Here is a 24927-nt window from a genome sequence, read left to right as displayed (position 1 = left end):
TTTATCCATTTATTTTCCAGTAAATCGCAGTCACTGACCAACAATTTCAATATCTCGGACCCATCACAGCGCGGCGCTTCCAATGAGGATGAAGCTAAAGCTGAAACCATTCGTAACCTGAGAAAATCGTTTGCTAGTCTGTTCTCTGACTAATTCTGCGTCCATATCATCCTCCTCTGTTGAGGAATACGATCTTTGTAAAGCCACCCAAACAAATACAATGTGACTGATCCCCATCCTGACACCTCCCACCCCATCCTATCAGAGGAGACCTTACACCTAGCAGCAACATTGTCCCATCTCCCTGGGACCTTCATCAGTTCCTCGGCTTCATGAATGTTTGTAAGTAGTTGGAGTCAGAACCTGAAGCATCTTGGGACTCATCTCCAGCTTCCTTGACTTCCAGATCTCTCCCGTGGTGTCCCTCACCTACATAACTTACCAAGCATGAGTCTGTGTTGAAGTCTGATATATCATACCTGTGATGGTCAACCCTCATCCTCAGGAGCCCAAAACTGATCAAGGAATATTCTGGAGAGTTCCTGAAGGTACATATAAGACGCTCTAGGACACGAAGCCCATCTTACTGCAGAAGGGAAACCTTCTCATTGAACTTCTCGAATCAACCTTTTATCTATGTCCAATATGAAGACACCCCATGGAGCTTCTGCTTCCTCCTCTCTTACCAATGCTTGAAAATAGATCCTGTCTATGCTGCCATTGTCTGCGATTGTCAGGCATATCACACAATGCTGCAAAGTGCAGTAAAAGCCATTGAAGATGCCACCACCATCTGACCACGTCCTCCTCATCCACCGAGCAAGTCCCGTTTCTTTGCTGCCCTCCAACCCTGTTGCTCGCTTATGCAAAAACTTAAAGCCATTCCAGTCCACGTGTTCGGTAATAAAAGTCTTCCTACTCCGAAAAAAGAAGTCCGTAAAGATCCGGTATAGATACTTGTAGTTGTTCTTTAGTGCTCCTTCCAGTTCTAGAAAACAGTTGTGTCTTCCAACACTTGATGATTGGAGTCCATATGGTAAATAACCATGGATAAGAATTCTCAGTTGGTAAAACCGGGCCTGTATGGTAAATAACCTTGGATAGGAACTGCAATGGGTCAGGTACCATGCCTGGATAACACATAGACCACCCACATGTCAGTACACTTCAGAAGAGTAGGTGCTATGCAGTTAAGAGTCTTGAGGAATAATAATGGGGTCAACCTTGACCCCATTACGGTACCCTAGACACCGGCCTTAAATTTCCAATCCATGGACTATTGCAATATCAGAGGGATGGTTTAACCCAGATTATATAAAAATAAGTTACGTCTTTGAATCTGAACTGCAGGCAACGCATAAAAACGCATAAAATCTCTCAGTTTACATTGGGTTACGTCGTCTATGCTTCCCATCCTTCAGGTCTTCAAGTAATACGGGGACCAAGAACAGAGCCATATACTGTGAGACATCCATAATGAAGAGATTTCACACTTTCGACATCTTGGCTTGAAGGCCATACGGATGATCTACATGCAAATAACAACGACGGACCCCCCCGCAGCAATACACATATCAGGAAGAAACTGTTCCTTATCGGGATTCGGTGGTCTGCACTATGGACTGGTTATCATCTACTAGAATAGAGATTAGTCACTAGCGGAATTTATGTTTATTTGACTCGTTCTTTACATCGCAGCTTTATGAAAATAATAAAAAAAAGTTTGTTTCATTTCAAGGGTTTGTCCATAACCAGAAAAACATGGCTGCTTTCTTCCATCAACCGTACACAGCCCGATTCACAGCTGCAGTCACTGGATACCAGCCTGGTGTGGTGCTGTTTCTTGAAGAAAGCGGCCATGTTTCTCTATCCCTGGACAACCCCTTTAAGATAAGGTGACAAAGATAGGAGCGACGAGAAGATGATTTTTGGGCAGATGGCAGGGGAGGAATAGGGGGAGGTTATAGAAGATGTGGCTTTGGATTCCTCAGTTTTACTCCAGGATCTTCCTGCTTTATGTTCTGTGTATTTGTGTTTATTTATTGACAGCATAAAAAAAATAGAAAAAAAAAATAATAAAAAAAAAATTATATAATAAAAAGCCTCCATTTTTGTCACCCTCACAAAACAGCATGAATACATATTTATGGTGCGTTCACACCTACAGGATCTGCAGCTGATTTTCTGCAGCAGATTTCATTTAAATAACTGAGCACAGCATCAAATCTGCTGCAGATCCTGTAGGTGTGAACGCACCCTTAAAAGAGATTTAAAAGCATGTGCACTGCCCGTCTTTTCTCTTAGGGGGCGCTATATTTTATGATCTTGATTATGAGGAGTTTGAGGATGTTATATAGCGCCCCCTGTTCCCTCTATCCCAAACAACAACAACTTCTGGAATGTTATTCAGGATAAACAGTGCAATGTCAAACAGCTCCTTCAATCTCAGCTTCTGTACATCGGTTCCCTGTTACAGAACAGCTTTACTTTATTATCCTTTGCTTAGGACATTAGCAACAAATGTGAAAAACCTTCTATAAATTAATTTAGTAAATTCAAACATTCCCAACAAATTCTGCCCCCAAGAGCTTACAATCTAACACGAGCCGGAGAGGTTTATCCCAGTGTATGCTGATCGGTCATTGCCCACCTAATATATCTCTATGTAATGTTAATAATGTTGAGTCTTCATTAAAAAAAAAATTCTATTGTTTTGTGTATACAGATCCTATGTGTCTCCATGGTAACAGACTACAAACATACCCTGTGTAGTCTTATTTTTACAGTCACACTCCCTGCTGTCTGTCTCCTTGACATATATTAGGGGAAAAAAAGATGGAGAGGAGTGTGACTTCAGGATCAGACTACACAGGGTTTGTTTGTAGTCTGTTGCCATGGAGACACATAGGCCTACATAGGATCTGTATACTAAAACCAGTAACATGGAAAAACTGCAATTTTGAGATTTTATGGAGAGTATTTTTTTAATTCTTTCTATAATGTTTCAGGGATGGTTTACTTTCATCTAATATTACGTATCCTGTTATAAAAGGGGCAGAGCTGTGACTACTTATCAGGCTTCCCATTCCTATAACATATAACTTTGTGTTATTATTTGAAATAGATGCTCTTTGGTGGAGTTCCCCTTAAAAAAAAAATTTAATTATAAGCTAGATCCCAAATACCTGAACACTACAAGCCGGAGAGATGATACCTCCCATCATCCCGCGGGAGCCTGTCATACATCAGCAGGACTGGCATCCATTTCTTGACCTCTATAGTCCATGTATCAGATGGGATCATTATGGATCATAGGAAGGGCCCCCACCCAGACTGCGGCGGGTTGTGGAAGCGGCCTGGTAACAAGGGGTCAAACCGTGGCCTGGCGGGACGAAAGAGTGAAGAGTGTCTGTGAGGGTCCAACAATGGGAAGGGGTCACTGGATAGTGGAAGAATGGGGTGCTGGTCATATTCACCCCCTATGATGCCTGGTGGGTAGGGGTAGTTGGGTGGGAGTGGGTCAGGAGGGAAAGGGCTGGGGTGAAATGGTGGGAATCGGGAGACGTAGGGCTCGTATCTCCTGCGGAGGGCGCTGCGCTTATGCTTGTGCTTCTGCTTATAAAGCTGTGGATACAAAAGGGAGACACACACAGGATATATATATATATATATATATATATATATACACACAAATACACACACCCTGTATATACATAGACGTATGGGCACCTACCTCCTTCCAGTCAGTGTGTGGGTCTCTTGCACTGCGATCTGATGATAGAGACAGAGACAAGTGTTACATAAAGGTTCACCCTCATAGGAGCCCATTGAGTCTTAAACTCCATTCACTGCCAGAGCTGCGCTCACATTACTTAGTTTCCCTGTAGGTAATACTATATCTTATACTCCATTCACTGCCAGAGCTGCACTCACATTACTTCTAGCAGTTTCCCTGTAGGTAATACTATATCTTATACTCCATTCACTGCCAGAGCTGCACTCACATTACTTCTAGCAGTTTCCCTGTAGGTAATACTATATCTTATACTCCATTCACTGCCAGAGCTGCGCTCACATTACTTAGTTTCCCTGTAGGTAATACTATATCTTATACTCCATTCACTGCCAGAGCTGCACTCACATTACTTCTAGCAGTTTCCCTGTAGGTAATACTATATCTTATACTCCATTCACTGCCAGAGCTGCACTCACATTACTTCTAGCAGTTTCCCTGTAGGTAATACTATATCTTATACTCCATTCACTGCCAGAGCTGCATTCACATTACTTCTAGCAGTTTCCCTGTAGGTAATACTATATCTTATACTCCATTCACTGCCAGAGCTGCACTCACATTACTTCTAGCAGTTTCCCTGTAGGTAATACTATATCTTATACTCCATTCACTGCCAGAGCTGCACTCACAATACTTCTAGCAGTTTCCCTGTTGGTTTGTGTTCTGCACAGAATAGTAATTGTGTAATACTATATCTTATACTCCATTAACTCCCAAAGCTGCATTTAGACTTCTATTTCCTTCCTGTTATCTCCCGGCCAACACGTTCTCACCTTTCCTCCTTTGGTTTGGGCGTCTGCAAACAATAGGTTGTGGGGATCTTAAATGATAAAATTTTTAAGACTCCGTTCACTTCCAGAGCTGCGTTTAGAAAATTCTTTTTACATGGAATCCGTCCACTGTAGCACAATGGTATATGTGTTCTTTCTTCTGTATTGGAATTCTATTGGGTTCCTGGTGTACACTACACTTCCCCATTATGCAATACAGTCATGAACACTCACAGCAGGGTGCGTCGGTAAGCTGCGAGAGTTACAAGGAACTGTGGACGCAGCTTTGGATGTGACTGGAGGGTTGGACTCCATGTAACCTCACCTTTGAAATCTCGCACGAAGAGGAATCTCCACAGAGACGGGTCCGCCGTGTCCGCCTGCAGATTTTTACATGTGGCTCCGAGGGACACGACGGAATGCACGTCCAGAAGGCGGAAGATCCGCAGCTTCAGCTCCGGCGGCAGAACCACCAAACCGAAGACATCGGGGAGGTCCAGGGCTGTGGAGGGAGCAGTATAATGGGCTTAAGATATTAATAGCTATACCATCTCCCCATCCATTGGTTTACCCCCAATCTCACTTACCTTGCCGAGTGGCGGCTAGTAAGGGGTAAACCAGCTGATCCTTGAAGAGGCGAGACAACTTCTGCAGGTCCCTGTACACCATGGCTGCATCTACAGAGAAGAGGGGTGATCACATGTAATGTATCTTCTCACCTCACCTTCTAACCTCCTCAGACCCAACAAATCCATCTAGTGTAAAACTGGAACTAAAAGAGAGGGAGGAGGGAGGTGCAGCTGCAGAAGGATTTCTCCTTTACTGTCTGAGAACAAAGTTGGAGGGGAGGGTTGTGTCTCCGTCTCACTGCCTCAGCCTGTGTTTGAGACCCCCCAAAAGTCAGTTAGTAATAAAAAAGAGAGGGAGGTGCAGCTGCAGCTTTCATTCAATGTTGGGAGTGAGACTGTGAAAGGGGAAAGAAGAGGAGGAATAATGTTAGTCTTTATGCAGGCCTCTGTGTGAGACTCGTGCTGTAAGAAAGGTTGGGGAATAAATCGTGTACCAGTCTCTGCCTCAGCGTATGCTGTGAGAGGGGAGGAAGGAGGAGCAGAGACTATGTCACAAGCTTCTCTGCCAGCAGGTATTTACAGTCAGTCGGAAGGAAGGTATCACAGTCGACATGTGACATGGTCGACATGTGATGTAAAATGCTTGCTGTGAGAGGGGAGGAAGGGCCATTGTGTCACAGTCACTCTTCCTAAATGGGAATGTCCTCATCTCCCAGCAGCCTGCAATTTCCAGTCTCCTGTCTGTAAACAGAAATGTATAGAAATCTCCACAGACCCCAAAAAATCCATCTGGTGTAAAACAATAAAAGAGAGGGAGGAGGGAGGTGCAGCTGAAGTAGAATCTCTCCTTTATTGTCTGTGTGAGACTAATGCTGTGAGAGGGGAGGAAGGGGGTGGAAAGTGATATGTTTGAGAATCCTGCTGTGAGAGGGGAGGAGGGAGAAGGGACGATATTACTTTCTTATGAGGGAAGAAAGTAAAGAGGAAGCGCAATCATGTTACAGTCTATCTAACCTGCTGCCTGCAAACTACCCTGAAAAATCCATCTATAAGAGAGGGAGGGGGGAGGTGCAGCTGCAGCAGGATCTCTTCTTTATTGTCTTTGTAAGAGTGTATTGAGAGGGGAAACTGACCCTCAGCCTGTGTGTGAGACTGATGCTGTGAGGGGGGAGGAGGAGGAGGAGCAGCACAGCTCTGACATCACACCAGGGACCCGCCCACTTGTTTCCATGGCACATGTGGGCTGTCACGTGGCTGTCCCTATCTCACTGTAGACCTGTCTTTGTCAAGCACTCTCTTACCTTGTTGCGGGAAGGTGATGTAGGAATTTGTGGGGAGCTGCAGTCTCTTTATACACTTCTGCTCGCCGCCAATGGTCAAAGCCGCTGCCAAGACGAGATGAAGAAACAGAAGATCAAATACGAGAAAAAAACAACATGAAACAGAATTAAAAAACTGGAACTGACAACAGCTGAGGGTTTGTTACAGTTGTATCCTGTGATGATCAGCAGCTCAAACCTCTCTCCTCTCCTCATAGTTTGCTACAATGTGTCAGTGCAGGTAGATGTTTCAGCCCGTTTGCCCCCCTTACCACTGATTAGTAGTTTTCCCCCATTACTATTGATGATGAGCAGTTTGCTCCCCTTACCATTGATGAGCAGTTGGCCTACCTTACCATTGATGAGGATCAGTTTGCCCCTCTGACCATTGATGATGAGCAGTTTGCCCCTCTGACCACTGATGAGGATGTTTGCCCCCCTTACCATTGATGATGAGCAGTTTGCTCCCCTTACCATTGATGAGGATCAGTTTGCCCCTCTGACCATTGATGAGGATGTTTGCCCCCCTTACCATTGATGATGAGCAGTTTGCCCCCCTTACCATTTATGATGAGTTTACCCCTCTTACCATTGATGATGAGCAGTTTGCCCCCCTTGCTATTGATGATGAGCAGTTTGCCCCTCTTACCATTGATGATGAGCAGTTTGCCCCTCTTACCATTGATGATGAGCAGTTTGCCCCTCTTACCATTGATGATGAGCAGTTTGCCCCTCTTACCATTGATGATGAGCAGTTTGCCCATTGGCATGCAGACCAGGGCAGCAGAGCTATCACCGCACAGCGGATGGGAATAGAAGAGCTTGTAGACACCGTGGCTGATTTTCCAGTCCTCGGGCATGGTGGCGGCTTTGTTCTTTGCACCCTAGAAGGAGACAAACAGTAGGAGGCAAAGCTGGGGGGGGGGGGAGCTCACCCTAAAATGATACTTCTCAGAATGCAGATTGCCAGAACAAACTCTGCGCAGAAACTGAACCAGCAGGAGATGCTGGTAGGTGATAGGTGGTAGGTGATAGAGAATGCAGCTGAAAGACTCGTTACCTGCACTGTATATCCGGTCTCCACCATAAGGAGATGGGTGACAACCACCAGGGCATCGTTGGCGCTGGTGCAGCCAGAGGAGAGGTAGAGCGTCTCCAGGGAGTGCGGGGTGGTCCCGTCAGCCGCCTCGCTGCACAGCATGGGCCCCGGGGGGCAGCACAGCACTTCTTCCTCCATGGTCGCCTCCTGTCCTTCAGCCGCTTCTTGAGAAGAGCCGGGTCCTGGCTACATGGAAGAAATACAGACACTCAAGAGCGGCTAGTGGTCACCCAGCTTTCCCAGGTGACTGAAGAGACACTTACTATGGATGTGACTAAGGAGGAGTCTGGGACAGTCGGGTGGCAGCTGTAATGGTGACTACACTGGTCTCGCCCACATGGCCTCACCTTCATAACTCTGCAATCTATAACTCACCTCTGCTACATCCCCCAGAGGGCGGTCAGTCGTGCCGGGCCTGGCAGTAGATGGTGGCAGCTCCATCACGGGGGCAGGGTGCGGACTGTCAGTGGTCACCACCACAATCAGGTCCCCGGAGATGACCCCTAAGGACTCCAGGCTGCTCTGGTCCTCGGTCAGGGGGTCTCGGCCGTTCAGCGTGATGGAAAACGAAACATCGGGACTGAGAGGACGGAAAACATATCACTTAAAGGGGCAAATTCACATCAGTCCCTCTAAGCCACGCCCCTTCTATCACTGTCCCTAGAAAGTCAACCTGCTTTCTCTCCAACGGTTGCAAAATTACAACTCCCAGCATGCCCTGACACCCTTTGGCTGTCAGGGCATGCTGGGAGTTGTAGTTTTGCAACTACATTGATCTGTGTATTTATCACACTAGAAGCACTGATGCTTGGCTACAATGTGTCAGTGCAGATAACATACAGGTCTATGAAGCTTACAGACTGTACCAAACCCTCCGCTGTAATGTAGACTACAGGCCGTATCCATTTAACCCTTTGCGGTATCCCACCATGGGTGTTGCTACTGGTTACACCCTTCATAAAAGTCTGTACTTTTAAGAGTAAGTGGTAATGTAGTAGTACCAGAGTTTTGCCACAAGATGTCACTGTTATAACTATGTATACCCAGATATTGCAAAGCTGTAGTACTCAAAGGATCATTGTTTTGCTTATGTACCACATGGATCTGCACACCAATGAGAGTTCTTTCTTCTCCTCACCTATCATCTCTCTCTTTACTTTCACACATACGCACTCCTCACCCACTCACAGCCCACCTTACATGCGCTGTAGGAAGGAAGTCAAATGGGTAGAGGAAGTGTAGGGTCTTTTGCCTTTGGATTCTGTAGAGGAAGAACGCAAGCCAGAACGCTCTCTACAGAGGTCCAGTAGGGCCCTGGCTCCTGCCAGGTCCCCAGTCTGAGTTGTGGTCTAGACAGAGAGCACATGCAGCTAGACACAGTTTTCTCTCAAGTAACCTCACAACACACTATGAAGCTTCCACTAGAGAGGGATCATCCTAACCCACGCTGTGGACAAAGAGGAACACAGTGCAGGACAGTATCCATAAAGAAGTAAGGAACTGATCCGGATAGAGCAAAGTTGTTAGAAGCCTATGAACTCTATCACACAGCGCAGGTGTAAGCAGGAAACCCTCAGCATACCGCTCATCACAGGTAACAAGGTCTGAGGCTTGTGTCACCCTCTAGGACGGGTAACTCGACACTGGTGGGCAGGGCCGCTTCTGCCATGAGGCGGAATGAGTATTCCGCCTCAGGCGGCACATTCTGGGGTCCCTTTAGGGGCGGCAACTTCTGCCCTGTCATCTGACTCCCGCCGCCCGCTCAGGTGTCCCCCTTTCCGCATCCCTAGAAGCTTCGGCTCTGCAGCTTCTAGGGATGCACTGCCGTCAGACTCAGGGCCCTCGGTGACAGGAAAAGATGCCCCCACTCACACTATAATCCTCTCCCCTGTACGGCATCCGCTGGGTGACAGGCCCCTCCCCCAGGCCAGGTCACAATGCTGTACAACAGAGAGCGTGTATGGCGCTGTGACCTGGCCTGGGGAAGGGGCCTGTGTGGCGTCTTCTCCTGTCACCGAGGGAAAGGAGAAGCGGTGGATCCCGGTCCGGATGGTGAGGAGGGGAGCAGGTGGGGACCCTCAGGTTTTGCCGGGACTGTCCTGATTCTGACGAGACAGCCCCCGGCAAAACCATGTCCCGGGAAGCTCCGCCCCCTGCCGCGGGAAGCCCCGCCCCCTGCCGCGCGCGAGTGATGTCACCCATGCAGAGCGGGAGAGGAGTCCCTGGAAGACTAGAGGGTCCATACTGGTGAGGTGAGTATGGCTTTTTTTGTTTTAAATACAGATGAAGGGGCTAGTGGTATGATGATGAAGGCACAGGAGGAGGATGAAGGGAGAAGTAGTATGATGATGAAAGGGCAGAAGGATGAGAGGGGTTATGCTATGATGATGAAAGGGCAGAAGGATGAGAGCAGGGCCGGCCTTAGGGGTGTGCGACCTGTGCGGTTGCACAGGGCGCATCACTCCTGGCCAGCTGGGGGGGCGCTCTGGCAGACAGTCAGCTGCACATCTAACTGGTCTGGCAGAGATATGTTTTGTCTGTCTGTCAGAGTGCCCCCCCCTAGCTGGCCGCCTGCCATCCTTACATAGTAGTTGGTTTGGGGCACTCCCGAAGACAGAGGGGCCAGGGACCTGGCAGATTAATGTTCCGGGTTCGTCCCGGTAAGCCCCGCCCGCACCGACAAGCCACGCCCCCTGGCGCCCACCGCGGGTGGGATACTGACCCTCTTCTAGCCACAATGCAGCCTGCTGAACTGTTTGCTGGATAGGTCATCAGCTGTTTGTGTGGCAGCTAATCTCTGTAGCACAGGCCGTGCTTCCTGGCCGGGCAGTGTGCTGACCTGTGACCTCTGCCCAGCCATGTGCCTCCTCTCTTCTCCTCAGCAATTCATGCAGCATCCGGAATACTCTGCCCCTGCTGTAAGTCTGATGATTCTTCTCTCCCCTCTGTCTAGCTGTCTATCCTCCCTCCCATCTACCTCTCTATTATCTATCTATCTATTATCTATCTATCTATCTATCTATCTCCTATCTATCTATCTATCTATCTATCTCCTATCTATCTATCTATCTATCTATCTCCTATCTATCTATCTATCTATCTATCTATCTATCTATCTATCTCCTATCTATCTATCTCCTATCTATCTATCTATCTATCTATCTATCTATCTATCTATCTATCTCCTATCTATCTACCTATCTCCTATCTATCTATCTATCTATCTATCTATCTATCTCCTATCTATCTATCTATCTATCTATCTATCTATCTATCTATCTTATTTTTCTTTCTCTCCATCTGACAGTGCAGAGTCTGTATATATTGTGGCAATCTACTTCATGTACACTGACCCTGGTGCTGTGTATACATGCACTGCCACAGTATATACAGACACTGACATCTCTCCTCTCCTTGCCTTCTTGGAGTTTTTTTGTAAAATAAAAAGATTTAAAAAGAGAATTGTCCATAATGTTATAAAGCAGTGCATAACTACTACCCCTAGCATCCCTCCTAGCTGAAACAGTGCATAACTACTACGCCCATCATACCCCAACAGCTGAAACACTGCATAACTACTGCCCCAGCATACCCTTATAGCTTAAAGGGGTTATCCAGCGCTACAAAAATGTGGCCACTTTCCCCCTTTCTTGTCTCCAGATTGGATGGGGTTTCAAACAGATTTCCATTGAAGTAAATGGAGCTTAATTGCAAACCACACCTGAACTGGAGAAAAGAGAGGGGGAAAAGTGGCCATGTTTTTGAAGTGCTGAATAACACCCCCGTTCCCACTGAGCAAAGGTAGCGGAATTCCGCGACGGAATTGTCCGCCGCGGAATGCCGTTAGCCTCCCGCTCATAATGGGAGTCTATGGGAGGCGCGCGCTCCTGCTCTGTACGCGCTGAAGAATGAACATGTTTATTCTTCAGCGTGGACAGGGCAGGAGCGCGCGCCTCCCATAGACTCCCATTATGAGCGGGAGGCTAACGGCATTCCGCGGCGGACAATTCCGTCGCGGAATTCCGCTACCTTTGCTCAGTGGGAACGGGGCCTTAAACCGTGCATAACTACTACCCCTGCATTCCCTGATATCTGAAGTGTTATTGTCTGAACTATAAAATGATCACATTCCTGATCTTGCATGGTAAATGTTGTAATCGCAAAAAAGGCCAAATCACATTCCAGAAAAAAATTCTAAAAGTGATGAAAAGGTCAGATATATAACAGTCGGTGGTGGCGCTCGTTGTAGTAGGATTTAGTCTATCAAATCTAACTACTACAGCCTCCCATCTCGTTTGTGGTTTTATTGTGGGAGATGTCTGGAGGGATGGGAGGCTGTAAGATTTAGTCTATGTCATAATTCGGGGGCATCAACAGGTGTGTGTGTGTGGGGGGGGGGAGGGCGCTAAAAGAAAGTTTTGCACAGGGCGCCATCTACCCCAAGGCCGGCCCTGGATGAGAGGGGTAGTTGTAGTATGATGATGGAAGGGCAGGAGGATGAGAGGGGTTATACTATGATGATGAAAGGGCAGAAGGATGAGAGGGGTAGTAGTATGATGATGGAGGGACAGGAGGATGAGAGGGGTTATACTATGATGATGGAAGGGCAGAAGGATGAGAGGGGTAGTTGTAGTATGATGATGGAAGGGCAGGAGGATGAGAGGGGTTGTACTATGAGGATGGAGGAGGAAGGAGGATGAGAGGGGTTGTAGTTTGATGATGGAAGGACAGGAGGATGAGAGGGGTTATACTATGATGATGAAAGGGCAGAAGGATGAGAGGGGTAGTAGTATGATGATGGAGGGACAGGAGGATGAGAGGGGTTATACTATGATGATGGAAGGGCAGAAGGATGAGGGGGGTTATACTATGATGATGGAAGGGCAGGAGGATGAGAGGGGTAGTACTATGATGATGGAAGGGCAGGAGGATGATAAAGTGGGTCGTAGTATGATGATGGAGGGTCTGGAGGATAAAGGTGGGGGTAGTAGTATGATGATAGGGCAGGAGGATGAAGGGGGAAGGAGGATGAAGGGGGGAGTAGTATGATGATATGGGTAAGGTGGTCTCTGAGGCTAACAGTATTATTGAGTGTCTGAAGCTGGCAGTATTAGGCCGTCCGAGGCCTATACTATTTGGGGGTCTCTAACACTTGGCTCCCCATATGTCACCACCATTAAGACTGGCACTTATACATTCTCCTCTGCAGCCGCCGCTCTCCGCTCAAAGAAGTATCATGTTACTTCTTCGAGCGGAGAGCGGCGGCTGCGGAGGAGCGCACGCTCTCCCATAGATGGGCTATGGGACAGTGAGACAGGCGGGATCCTGCGGCGGAGAGTTCCACCGCGAAATTCGACCTGTTTTACTCAGTGTGAACATACCCTTAGTGTATGCACTTCTGTTATATAGTTCTGTATGCATTGTTGGTATGTAGTTATATATGCAATGTTCACTGCTGGTATATAGTTGTGTTTGCGGGGGAAGGGGCGCAGTTTCAATTTTCGCCTCAGGCAGCATAGAACCTAGAATCGGCCCTGCTGGTGGGCAAAAGGTGGTGTAAAGACCAAAGAGTCAAAAGACAGGCACAAGTATTCTCTCTACTCTCAAGTATTCTTCTATTCCATCTCTGAAGTTCCGGCAGAGCACAATACTACTTGGGTTGGGACTCTCTCGACATCCTCCTCTCTACTCTTCTGATCTGAAGTAACTTATCAAGTGTAAAGTATCACATCAAAGCAAAGCTGTATGATCTGCTGCCTACCTCATGTATCTTCAGAGCAAACACGATTATATTTATGATAAAGAGACTCTGATTCCTTGCCAAGCACCGACACAGCTCACACACTCCTTGGGTCATCTCCCCTTTCTGTGGGTGGCAGTACCAATAGTCCGGGTGGGTCACTGTTCCACTCCGGACCACCGTGATAAATACCCAAGGGACCCCGCAGCAGCCCGGCAGGTCACTGACCACAGGGGAACAAGGTATAGCCAGCCCATTAAAATAAAAGCAGGTGTGCCACCATACCCGTGTGCCCAACCGGCACAATGACAAAATACCACCAGGCAGAGCTATATCTCGGCCAACCACCACAGGACCGGCGTCACGCTGAACCATCTGGCAAGTGACCGGGGGTCACCACAGCTTTACATGATGGCGTAGTACCTGAACCCCAGCGATGGTAGGAATACTTGGCGCAGCTTCCTCCGCAGATCCCCCAGCGTCTCCTCCTCCCCGTCCCGCAGCTCCAGGCGGCCGTTCTGCTTCCCGACTCGGACCCTCAGCTTCATCCTGTAATACGAGAGGAGCAGCAATAACATCATCATCATCTACAGATCACTTTCACCATACCTCCCAACCGTCCCGGATTTCGCGGGACAGTCCCGTTTTCGGGGTGCTGTCCCGCGGTCCCGGAACGGCCCCCAGTGTCCCGCATTATATGTGGCCCCAGCGAAGAAAACAATAAACCAGTAACTCACCTGTCCTCCGGTCCCAGCAGCTCCTCTCCCGGCAGGCCGCGCACTCCCGTCATCCTCCGGGGCGGGCAGCGGGGTACAGAGTCACTGAGTGTGCCGGAAGTGACCTGCAGCCTCTATCAGGAATCACTTCCGGTACAGTCAGTGTCTCTGTACCCCGCTGCCCGCCCCGGAGGATGACGGGAGTGCGCGCTCTGCCGGGAGAGGAGCTGCTGGGGCCGGCGGACAGGTGAGTTACTGGTTTATTGTTTTTTCTGCTGGGGCCACATATAATGCGGGGTATTGGCTACTCTGTGGGGCACTATATGGGGGATTGGCTACTATGTGGGGCACTATATGGGGGATTGGCTACTATGTGGGGCACTATATGGGGGATTGGCTACTATGTGGGGCACTATATGGGGGCATTGGCTACTATGTGGGGCACTATATGGGGGCATTGGCTACTATGTGGGGCACTATGTGGGGGATTGGCTACTATGTGGGGCACTATATGGGGGCATTAGCTACTATGTGGGGCACTATATGGGGGCATTGGCTACTATGTGGGGCATATATGGGGGATTGGCTACTATATGGGGGGATTGGATAATATGTGGGGCACTATATGGGGGATTGGCTACTATGTGGGGCACTATATGGGGGGATTGGCTACTATGTGGGGCATATATGGAGGATTGGCTACTATGTGGGGCACTATATGGGGATTGGCTAATATATGGGGGATTGGATACTATGTGGGGCATATATGGGGGGATTGGCTACTATGTGGGCATATATGGGGGATTGGCTACTATGTGGGGCACTATATGGGGGCATTGGCTACTATGTGGGGCACTATATGGGGGATTGGATAATAAGTGGGGCACTATATGGGGGCATTGGCTACTATGTGGTGCACTATATGGGGGCATTGGCTACTATGTGGGGCACTATATGGGGGCATTGGCTACTATGTGGGGCACTATATGGGGGCATTGGCTACTATGTGGGGCATATATGAGGGGATTGGCTACTATGTGGGGCACTATATGGGGATTGGCTACTATGTGGGCACTATATGGGGGGATTGGCTACTATGTGGGGCACTATATGGGGGGATTGGCTACTATGTGGGGCATTATATGGGGGGATTGGCTACTATGTGGGGCACTATAATGGGGGATTGTATACTATGTGGGGCACTATAATGGGGGATTGGATACTGTATAGGGCACTATTCAGTCAGCAGCATGTGGTGACTGTAGGGGAGTGGCTATGGAGGGTTGCTATGGGGGCGTGGCTATGGAGGTTTGCTATGGGGGCGTGGCTATGGGGGCGTGGCTATGGGGACCGCGGCGCACATGTCCCTCTTTGCTCTTTGCAAAAGTTGGGAGGTATGCTTTCACTATGGCTGCAGTATACGGCACTGACCACCGTGAATAGAATTAATAACGGAGCGTGGTCATACGGAGGATACTGAAACCCTCTGCAAAAAAAATGCGCAGCCATGGTGACCGTTTCCAGTCAATCATAATCCATTTAATGCAACAATGGAGCCTTTATAACTACACACAGAGAAGATAAGGACACAAATAAGAGTGCAAGCTCTTGGGCCCAGTCCGTAAAGCAAGGAGAAAAACTTCCTGGTAATACCAACCTCAGCCAGCAGGGGGAGCGCGAGAGTCTTCAGTTCCTTACCTGCGCTTACAGCCCACTAGGATTCCTTCCCCTTACTCAGCTCGTAAAGCGAAGAACGTGATGGCATCATACGTCACATGACTATAGGACGCTGAACGCCGCTGTCCGTATTCAGCGGCCATGTTGGAGAGTGTGGCGCAAAAGGATAGTTTTTTTTTTTGTTTGTTTGTTTTGTTACGCATTGACGTTGAGTCACGTGGTGACGTGCCGTCAGGTTATCGCGGCCATCTTGGAGAGTGTGGCGGAAATGGAATGCCGCGTATGAAAGAATAGACTCCGAGCTCTTATATTGCGGAAGTGACGTCAGAAGCGGTTCCGGTTGGTTGTGAGCGTGCGACTGAGGGAGCTGTCACCATGAGCCGCAGCTACAATGACGAGTTACAGTATCTGGACAAGATCCACAAGAACTGCTGGAGGATCCGCAAGGGATTCGTCCCCAATATGCAGGTCCTTATAGAATAATCCTTGTATGATAATATGGCAGGGAGATCAAACAGCTGGTAGCCTCTTATCTGCAGGAGACGCTCTATGGGCTGTGTAGTTTCATCACTAGGGGGCGCTGTTATGGTGGTGCGTCGTATTCTGTACTTTTGAATTAATCAGTGCAATGCCATAATATGTGCGCAAGGTGGCGCTGTTACATTGATTTCAATAGTGATCTATATGTTGTGTGGCCAGTGTAATAACGTGAAATCTCCTGTAGATGTCGCTGCTGCTATAGGTTTATAAATCAAGCTTGAAATATTAGATGATTTCATAGATAATAGGGGCCGTCTATAGTGAGTGCAGCTCTGGAGCATAATACAGGATCAGTAATGTAATGTATGTACACAGTGACCCCACCAGCAGAATAGTGAGTGCAGCTCTGGAGTATAATACAGGATGTAACTCAGGATCAGTAATGTAATGTATGTACACAGTGACCCCACCAGCAGAATAGTGAGTGCAGCTCTGGAGGATAATACAGGATCAGTAATGTAATGTATGTACACAGTGACCCCACCAGCAGAATAGTGAGTGCAGCTCTGAAGTATAATACTGGATGTAACTCAGGATCAGTAATGTAATGTATGTACACAGTGACCCCACCAGCAGAATAGTGAGTGCAGCTCTGGGGTATAATACAGGATGTAACTCAGGATCAGTAATGTAATGTATGTACACAGTGACCCCACCAGCAGAATAGTGAGTGCAGCTCTGGGGTATAATACAGGATGTAACTCAGGATCAGTAATGTAATGTATGTACACAGTGACCCCACCAGCAGAATAGTGAGCGCAGCTCTGGAGTATAATACAGGATGTAACTCAGGATCAGTAATGTAATGTATGTACACAGTGACCCCACCAGCAGAATAGTGAGCGCAGCTCTGGAGTATGTGTATGTATACGGTTGCTGGTGTAGGGATGTCTGGTATATACTGTGATGTATCCTCAGTCTCCCTCCTCTCTTGTCCTCAGGTGGAGGGCGTCTTCTATGTGAATGAGCCCCTGGAGAAGTTGATGTTCGAGGAGCTGAAGAACGCCTGTCGCGGTGGCGGTACGTGACGTGATGTGGTTATTCAGTGATCTATATACTTCATCCTCTCCCTGTATACTTACTTATACTCCTTCTCTTTTTTCCTATTTAGCGGCCGGGGGTTTTCTTCCCGCTATGAAGCAGATTGGTAACGTGGCGGCTTTACCTGGGATTGTGCACGTAAGAGCGGTGAAAGGGGCTGGGGGGGGAGGGTCCTGGGCTTACGGGCGTCTATAGAGAGTGATGGAGACGCCGCAGAGCATGTGACCTCCACCATCTTCATCTCTCTGCTGTGTTCCAGTCACTGACAGTGAGCAGAGATCCTGAGTAAGTTCTGTTACCTTTCACTGTCTCTTTCTGCCCTATAGAGATCCATCGGTCTTCCTGACGTTCACTCCGGTTACGGCTTTGCTATCGGAAACATGGCGGCCTTTGATATGGACAATCCTGACGCGGTGGTCTCCCCAGGTACGCGCTGTATACATGTCTATGGGGATTTAAAGGGACACCACCCCTATAATAGGTTTTGCTCAGCTGTTGTTCCCTCCTTTGTCCTGCAGGGGGCGTCGGTTTCGACATCAACTGCGGAGTCCGCCTGCTGCGCACCAACCTGGATGAGGGCGACGTGCAGCCGGTGAAGGAGCAGCTGGCACAGTCCATGTTCGACCACATCCCTGTAGGAGTGGGATCCAAGGGCGTCATCCCCATGAGCGCCAAGTATGTGTGGGGGAGGGTCATGTGATTGAGACCTAGAGGAAGAGAAGTTGCCCCTAGCAACCAATCAGATCACTGCTCTCACTTTCTATGGGGCCATTGTAAAGTGAAAGCTTCAATCTGATTGGTTGGACATTCTTTATACCGTCATCTTCCTCCATGACCCAGTGGCCACTTGTCACCCGTTGCTAGGCAACCATGCGTTTCATTACATCTATGACCCTTCTTTATCCCATGACTTGCTGCTAGGCAACCAACATCGATCCTGTGTCATCACCTGACCTGTTGCTAAGCAACATAAGTTATTACCCTTGACATGGACTGCATCATTACGACCTGTATCTAGGCAACCGACAGGATTGTTAGCTACCCTGCATAATGTCACGACTGTTGCTAGGCAACCGCCTGAATAATTACATCTCACCTTTACCCTTCTTTACCACATGACTTGCTGCTAGGCAACCAACAGAATAAGTACACCTGACATCGTTCCTGTGTCATCACCTGACCTGTTGCTAGGCAACATAAATTATTACACTTGACATGGACCTGTAGCTAGCCAACCAACAGGATTGCATCATCTCACGACTGTTGCTAGGAAACCGCCTGAATAATTACATCTTTTACCACATGACCTGCTGCTAGGCAACCAACAGAATTATTACACCGGCCATTAACCCTGCCGCCTCATGTGACCTGTTGCTAGGCAACCACCTGAATTATTACACTTGACATCTTGGGGCTTATCTGTCCGTCCTCTTCCCCTAGAGACCTGGAGGAAGCTCTGGAGATGGGGGTGGACTGGTCGCTGCGGGAGGGCTACGCCTGGGCGGAGGATAAGGAGCACTGTGAGGAGTATGGCAGGATGCTGCAGGCCGACCCCAGCAAGGTGTCCTCCAAGGCCAAGAAGCGGGGTCTGCCCCAGGTACGCGTCGCTCCTCACCCCCAACACACACACATTGGCGCCGCTCCAGTTTCTTAGAAATTTGTCGCCATTATTTTGCGTTTGCAGCTCGGCACCCTGGGAGCCGGGAACCACTACGCCGAGATCCAGGTGGTGGACGAGATCTTCGACGAATACGCTGCCAAGAAGATGGGCATAGACCACAAGGGGCAGGTGTGCGTCATGATCCACAGCGGCAGCCGCGGCCTCGGCCACCAGGTGGCCACAGGTGGGATAGACCAGGATCTCCAGTTGTTGTTCTCTGTTATCAGCCGCATCTGCCATAACTCGCTGACTTGTTGTGTCTAGATGCCTTGGTGGCCATGGAGAAAGCCATGAAGAGGGATAAGATTATAGTCAATGACCGGCAGCTGGCGTGTGCCAGGATCTCCTCCCCGGAGGGACAGGACTATCTGAAGGGCATGGCCGGCGCTGGGAACTACGCCTGGGTGAACCGCTCCTCCATGACCTTCCTCACCAGACAGGTACCAGCTCCGGGGTGACACATCGTAACAGACTACAGCTGTGTGAGCGGGACGAGATCCTGACTCGTATCCTTCCATCTCCACCCAGGCCTTCGCCAAAGTCTTCAACACGACCCCCGACGACCTGGACATGCACGTGATCTACGACGTGTCGCACAACATCGCCAAGGTGGAGCAGCACGTGGTGGACGGGAAGGAGAAGACGCTGCTGGTTCACAGGAAGGGCTCCACCCGGGCCTTCCCGCCCCATCACCCGCTCATCGCTGTGGATTACCAGGTGAGCCTGCCGCCCCACCGTACACATCCGTCACCTGTTCTCACTACCCAATCTAAGCCTGGCTCTCCTCCCCGCAGCTGACCGGGCAGCCGGTGCTCATCGGCGGCACCATGGGAACCTGCAGCTACGTGCTGACCGGCACCGAGCAAGGCATGACCGAGACGTTCGGCACCACCTGCCATGGAGCTGTGAGTAGAGTCCTCTCCCCTGTTCACATTGGGTTATGATGGAGGAAGCTGACGTCACTGAGATCTTGGTTCCGTTTCAGGGTCGGGCGCTGTCCAGAGCCAAATCCAGACGTAATCTGGACTTCCAAGACGTTCTGGATAAGCTAGCCGACATGGGCATCGCCATCCGGGTGGCCTCCCCGAAACTGGTGATGGAAGAGGTGAGTGGTCTCTGTGCTGCTGGATGTATTGACCGAGTGTACCTGGTGTCTGGATAGAGGAGGGTAAGCCGCTGCCAGACTCCCCTGGGAACAATAGAATCAGTAGTGCTGAAATCTAACATGTCCGACTGTTCTTTTCACTTGACATTAAAGGGGTTGTTCACCTTTTTTTTTTCCTTTTAAATCAACTGGTGCCAGAAAGTGCCAGAGACTTCCAGTACTTATCATCTGCTGTATGTCCTGCTTGTGTATTCTTTCCAGCCTGACACAGTGCTCTCTGCTGCCACCTCTGTCCATGTCAGGAACTGTCCAGAGCAAGAGAGGTTTTCTGGTTCAATGTTTTTATTAGGTTTTTTTAAGAACAAATTACAAAAGAGAAAATCTATGAGCACTGACTTTAGTGCCAACAGTATAGTTAACGTTTAGAAACAACAGGAATAACATTCGGTATATTATATAGATATAAAATTGTGGTAACATACATTCAGCATGGTAGAATGACACAGGAGAGGTTTTCTATGGGGATTTTCTGCTGCTCCGGACAGTTCCTGACATGGACAGAGGTGGCAGCAGAGAGCCCTGTGTCAGACTGGAAAGAATACCCCACTTCCTGCAGGACATACAGCAGCTGATAAGTACTGGGAATTTATTATTTTCTTTTTAATATGGCACTTGCTGAGGCCAGTTGATCTGAATTTTTTTTGGGGGGGTGAACTACCCCTTTAAGAGTCGTCCGTATACATAGGACAGACAATCAGCATGAACGTCCACGAAAGTGATCTGTAGGAAGATATAGGTGGCGCCATTTTTTAGTTTAGTTGGTGTCATTGGAAAATCTATAGAACACTGGGGAACATGGAACATGTAGACACGCCCCTTAAAGGGGACCCCGCACCCTGATGTGATGATTTATACATGTTATATCCCCTTAGGCCCCTGAATCGTACAAGAACGTCACAGACGTGGTGAACACGTGTCACGACGCCGGCATCAGCAAGAAAGCCATCAAGCTGCGCCCCATCGCTGTCATCAAGGGCTGAGGAGAGCGGCGGCAGCGGCACCACAGACTGTAGAGAGCCGACGTCCGAGCTCACCGAGGACTGGCCCCATCACATGAATTTCATTGATTCCCTTTAATTTAACCCTTTTGATTCCAGCCTTGTACATGGACCCGACCCGCCTGTCAATGAATTGACTATAGAAGGTGTCAGTCACCGCCCACCTCTGGCTGTCACCATGCAATCTGTCAGAATCTGTTATTTACTGACGTGTAGATCTCTGCTGCTGTCTGTGAATGGAAACACAAACATTAGTGGGACGTTTCCATTCACCAACAGCCGGCAGAGATCTGAGACATTGAAACCCGAAGCCTGTAAGAAAGTTAGGGAATTTTTTTATTGTACAGAGATTCAGCTTGAGTTACATGGAACTGGAAAATTCCTTTAAGTCATTCACTTTCTGCGTATAGAGGAGCACTCCCCACACTGTGCCTCTCCAGCTGCTGTAAGACTACAACTCCCAGCATGCCCTGGGACCATATCTCTGTCCTAGTCAAGCTTAGTAGCATCGGGCCCATCCTGGACTCTTTATCTGTTGCAAAACTACAACTCCCAGCATGCCCTGGGACCATATCTCTGTCCTAGTCAAGCTTAGTAGCATCGGGCCCATCCTGGACTCTTTTATCTGTTGCAAAACTACAACTCCCAGCATGCCCTGGCATGATGGAAATTGTCGGTTTGCAAAAGGTTGGAGACCATTGATATAAAGGGAACATGGGCCAATAGTAGAGTGCTTAAAGGGGAAGTCCACCCAAAAATGATATATAAGAAGGTCATGTTGGTGGAATCCCAATAAATCCCAGGTTTTTATATCCTCCACACTTAAAGGGATTGTCCAGATTTGACCTGTCGGCAGGGCGGCGCTGTTTTGGAAAAAACAGTCGTGTTTCTCCAATCCCGGACAACCACTTAGTGACTACGGCTCTAGACTTCATGTCGGGCCCTCTTGTGATCTTGTCTACGTGTCCTAGAGATTGTAGGCATATCCTGACCCCGATGTTGATCTGCAGCCGATTACTAGGCTGCTGTATTAGTCATATATACTATAAGCACTTATAATACAGTCGCGTATGGACGGCCCAGAGAAGCCAATCAGATTGAGACCTGTGTAGACTGGAAAGCAAATCTCTGATGAATTTAGTTCTGCCTCTTTTTTCCTGTACGTCCCAACATAAAGGTCGTATAACCTTTAATTTTTTTTAAGTTGAAGTCATAATTACATGTATACAGCTCTTATATGGCTCCAGACTACAAACAGCCACTGTGTAGTCAGATTAGATAACTGCTGGATCTGACTACACAAAGCTTGCTTGTAGTCTGTTACCATGGCGACTCAGCACTGCCTGAGAGCTTTATACACAAAAGATTGCTTCATTTAATTTTTTTATTTTGATGTATTGAGATTATAAAATGGAGAATTGCAACAGTTTACACTCCCTTTCAGGCAATGCTATAATAATGTGTTTACATATTTTTTTGTTTCTTATGTTGTGTGTGAGCTTGGGTTATCCTAGGGCACAGCAGCCCCTTTCCTTAAGAGGTTATCCAGGATCAAATAAACAGCTCCGCCCTCGTCCTCAGCCTGTTTAAAGTACTGCAGCCTGTTCAAAGTACTGCAGCTCAGTGCCATTGAAGTAAATGGAGCTGAATTGTAATACCACACACAACCTGAGGACAGGGGTGGCGCTGTCCAATAATGGAAAACCCCCTATAATAGGAGGGAGGCCACTTTTCTGCCAATCCGTAACATAATTCTGAGAAGGATCAGGATTGTTCCGAAGTCTATTCTCTCCTTTGTAGTAACTATTTGGCGAGCAAATGAAATAACTATTAAGCGCCAATAAAAAAAAATGCACTACAAGCAAAAAAATTGTGTTTTTTATAAATTATTTTTTTATTTTTTAACCCTCTCTTAAGTAAATGTGTAAAATTGGAGATTATGCGCTAGGGGGAGCTCACTGCATACAGATCATGCATTGAATTCAATAATAAGACAGTATTCATTGAGCTCCCTCTAGTGGTGGCCTGAGGGATGTCAAAATTTTACCATAAACTTTTTAAGGAAGTATTAAAACTATACAACCATGCAATCATTAACTATGTTCCCATTCACTGACAGCAAATTCGGATCTTGACAAGGGTTAAAAGTTTTAAAGCGGCAACATTTCTCGAGATCCATTGTTTTTTTTGGTCGGAACCAGAAACACTTTATTGTAGTAATAATAAAGTACCAAGGACTTAAGCCCCTTAGTAGTTTTACCACATGCCGTAAATCAAGTAATAAAGTCATAGCAGGTAAAGGTTTACTGGTGTGCTGTCACCATCTAGTGGTCATACTAAAGCATCATCCTCCTATCTAGATTCAGATAACTGTATTTACAGTAAAATAACTTTTTCACTGTGAGACATAGAGGAGAGAACCAGGATTAGAAAAACAAACTACTTTCCAAAACCAGCGCCACCCCTGTCATCAGGTTGGATGTGGTATTACAACTCTACTCTATTCTTTTTTCTATGGAACTGAGCTGCAATTCTACACCAAAACTGAGGACAAGAGTGGCGCTGTTTATGGAAGAAAAGCAGCCAAGCTTTTCTTAAACCTTGATAACCCCCTTAAAGGGACATTAAAATTTTCAAAATATACCCTTCACCTTTTTCCTTCAAAAGAGATCAAACACCATCCCTAGGACCTGACAGGTGAGGAGTCCCTGGGGAGTGGATGCGGTAGATCTAGTCTGCCAATTCCTTGAGGGCAGAAAGAAGCCCTGTCAGGTCCTAGAGGTCCTCTTTCTAGTCTCTACTATGATCTTGTTTTGTCCTATATGAAAGCTGAGAACAATATAACAACTGCTGCAGCAGGAGCCTCCCCCCTTTGTTCTGTCTGTGGTAGGGCAAAGTTATAAAGCCACACCCCTTGATAAGCCACACCCCCTTAGTTATTCTAAAGAACAATTCCTAATAAAAATTAGTAGGTAAGCTGGCTGTAGTAGGTGTTATGGGGTGTGGTTTAGGGGCTCTCTGCGTAGAGTCCGCCCGGGGCGCCCTTGTTACAGTGGGATGTGCCATGAGAAATATCATTCTGGTATGAGCCATCGTCCTCCAGCGGAGATCTCAGAGACTCCAAGTCTAGTAACCCTTGAAGACGTTTGATGTATCCTATGGCGGCTCGTAGGGTCTCCACCTTGCTCAGACGTTTCTCCGCCAAGTCCTGGGGGAGGTGCTGTCGGAGGCGGGCGTAGCCTTCGTTGACGCAGCGCACCCGCTGTCTCTCCCTTTCGTTCCTCTTGTGAATGAAGGCCGGCTCCATAGAATAGTCACACAACCCCAGGTGGGTTTGGAAAGGCAGGTAGGATAAATGGGCAGAGTATCTGCTGTCCCAGTATGTGGCGGAGTCAAAGTGAAAGGAGACCCCATAGCCATCTCTTAGGGAAGGGTCATGGGGGTCTATGTGGAAACCCCAGGGCATGGTCACTGAATTGAAGGAGGTCCTGTTGAGGAACATATCCTGCTTGCTGCTGCCCATGATAGCAATGATCAACGACAAGTCCTGCTGAGACCTTCTTGGCCAACTACAGTGACTACATCTGTATCGGCTTCCTCACAACTGTTCTTATCCCCTATAGGTGTTGGTTCTGTATTGGCTGATAACCTCTATGCCCGTCCCTTCAAGAATCATCTACTGTGAGTCCTATCTTGGCCAAACATCTATTCTCCTTCCTTGGCAAATGCCCGATGCCCATTCTTTGTGGTGGGTTTGTTTGTCTACAACAAATTGTATCTCCCTCCTTCCCTTCCTTTCGGGTCCTGTCTTGGTCAACCTAATTGACAACTTCAATA

General features: G+C 48.0%; 3 protein-coding genes across 10 annotated transcripts in view; 2 read left to right on the top strand and 1 right to left on the bottom strand.

Annotated features, from left to right (window-relative positions):
* Positions 1-2070, top strand: part of SYN3 (synapsin III) — a 174245-nt gene extending 172175 nt beyond the window's left edge. For 5 of the 6 annotated variants that reach the window (XM_069966574.1, XM_069966553.1, XM_069966563.1 and 2 more), the window contains one exon: positions 21-2070. In XM_069966574.1, coding sequence (XP_069822675.1) covers positions 21-153 — 133 coding nt within the window. In that variant the 3' untranslated portion in view covers positions 154-2070. The remainder of the gene's footprint in view (positions 1-20) is intronic. The other variant, XM_069966582.1, reaches the window with a different exon arrangement.
* FBXO7 (F-box protein 7) lies at positions 1651-15923 on the bottom strand. Of its 3 annotated transcripts, none has more exons than XM_069966657.1 (10): positions 15583-15635; positions 13717-13842; positions 7929-8133; positions 7515-7739; positions 7194-7338; positions 6437-6520; positions 5154-5243; positions 4892-5068; positions 3734-3771; positions 1651-3624 (listed from the first exon to the last, which is right to left on the bottom strand). In XM_069966657.1, the coding sequence occupies exons 2-10, from the start codon at positions 13839-13841 to the stop codon at positions 3310-3312; spliced, it is 1404 nt and encodes a 467-aa protein (XP_069822758.1). In that variant the 5' UTR covers position 13842; positions 15583-15635; the 3' UTR covers positions 1651-3309. The 3 variants fall into 3 exon arrangements, with proteins under 3 accessions (XP_069822758.1, XP_069822748.1, XP_069822742.1); XM_069966647.1 differs by lacking the exon at positions 15583-15635 and adding an exon at positions 15667-15923 and having other exon boundaries at positions 1652-3624; XM_069966641.1 differs by lacking the exon at positions 15583-15635 and adding an exon at positions 15708-15922 and having other exon boundaries at positions 1652-3624.
* An 87-nt stretch (positions 15924-16010) lies between these two features.
* RTCB (RNA 2',3'-cyclic phosphate and 5'-OH ligase) lies at positions 16011-23376 on the top strand. Its single transcript, XM_069966628.1, has 12 exons — positions 16011-16154; positions 17168-17246; positions 17338-17405; positions 17594-17693; positions 17786-17942; positions 18708-18864; positions 18952-19111; positions 19192-19367; positions 19456-19644; positions 19722-19832; positions 19913-20032; positions 20965-23376. Exons 1-12 carry the CDS (start codon positions 16062-16064, stop codon positions 21070-21072), a joined length of 1518 nt encoding a protein of 505 aa, XP_069822729.1. The 5' UTR covers positions 16011-16061; the 3' UTR covers positions 21073-23376.
* Positions 23377-24927: the final 1551 nt, after the last annotated feature.

The sequence above is a fragment of the Dendropsophus ebraccatus genome, chromosome 1 (assembly GCF_027789765.1).
Source record: "Dendropsophus ebraccatus isolate aDenEbr1 chromosome 1, aDenEbr1.pat, whole genome shotgun sequence".
Lineage (NCBI taxonomy): Eukaryota > Metazoa > Chordata > Amphibia > Anura > Hylidae > Dendropsophus > Dendropsophus ebraccatus.
The sequence above is the reverse complement of the archived record's forward strand: the minus strand, read 5'-3'. Positions and strand labels throughout refer to the sequence as shown.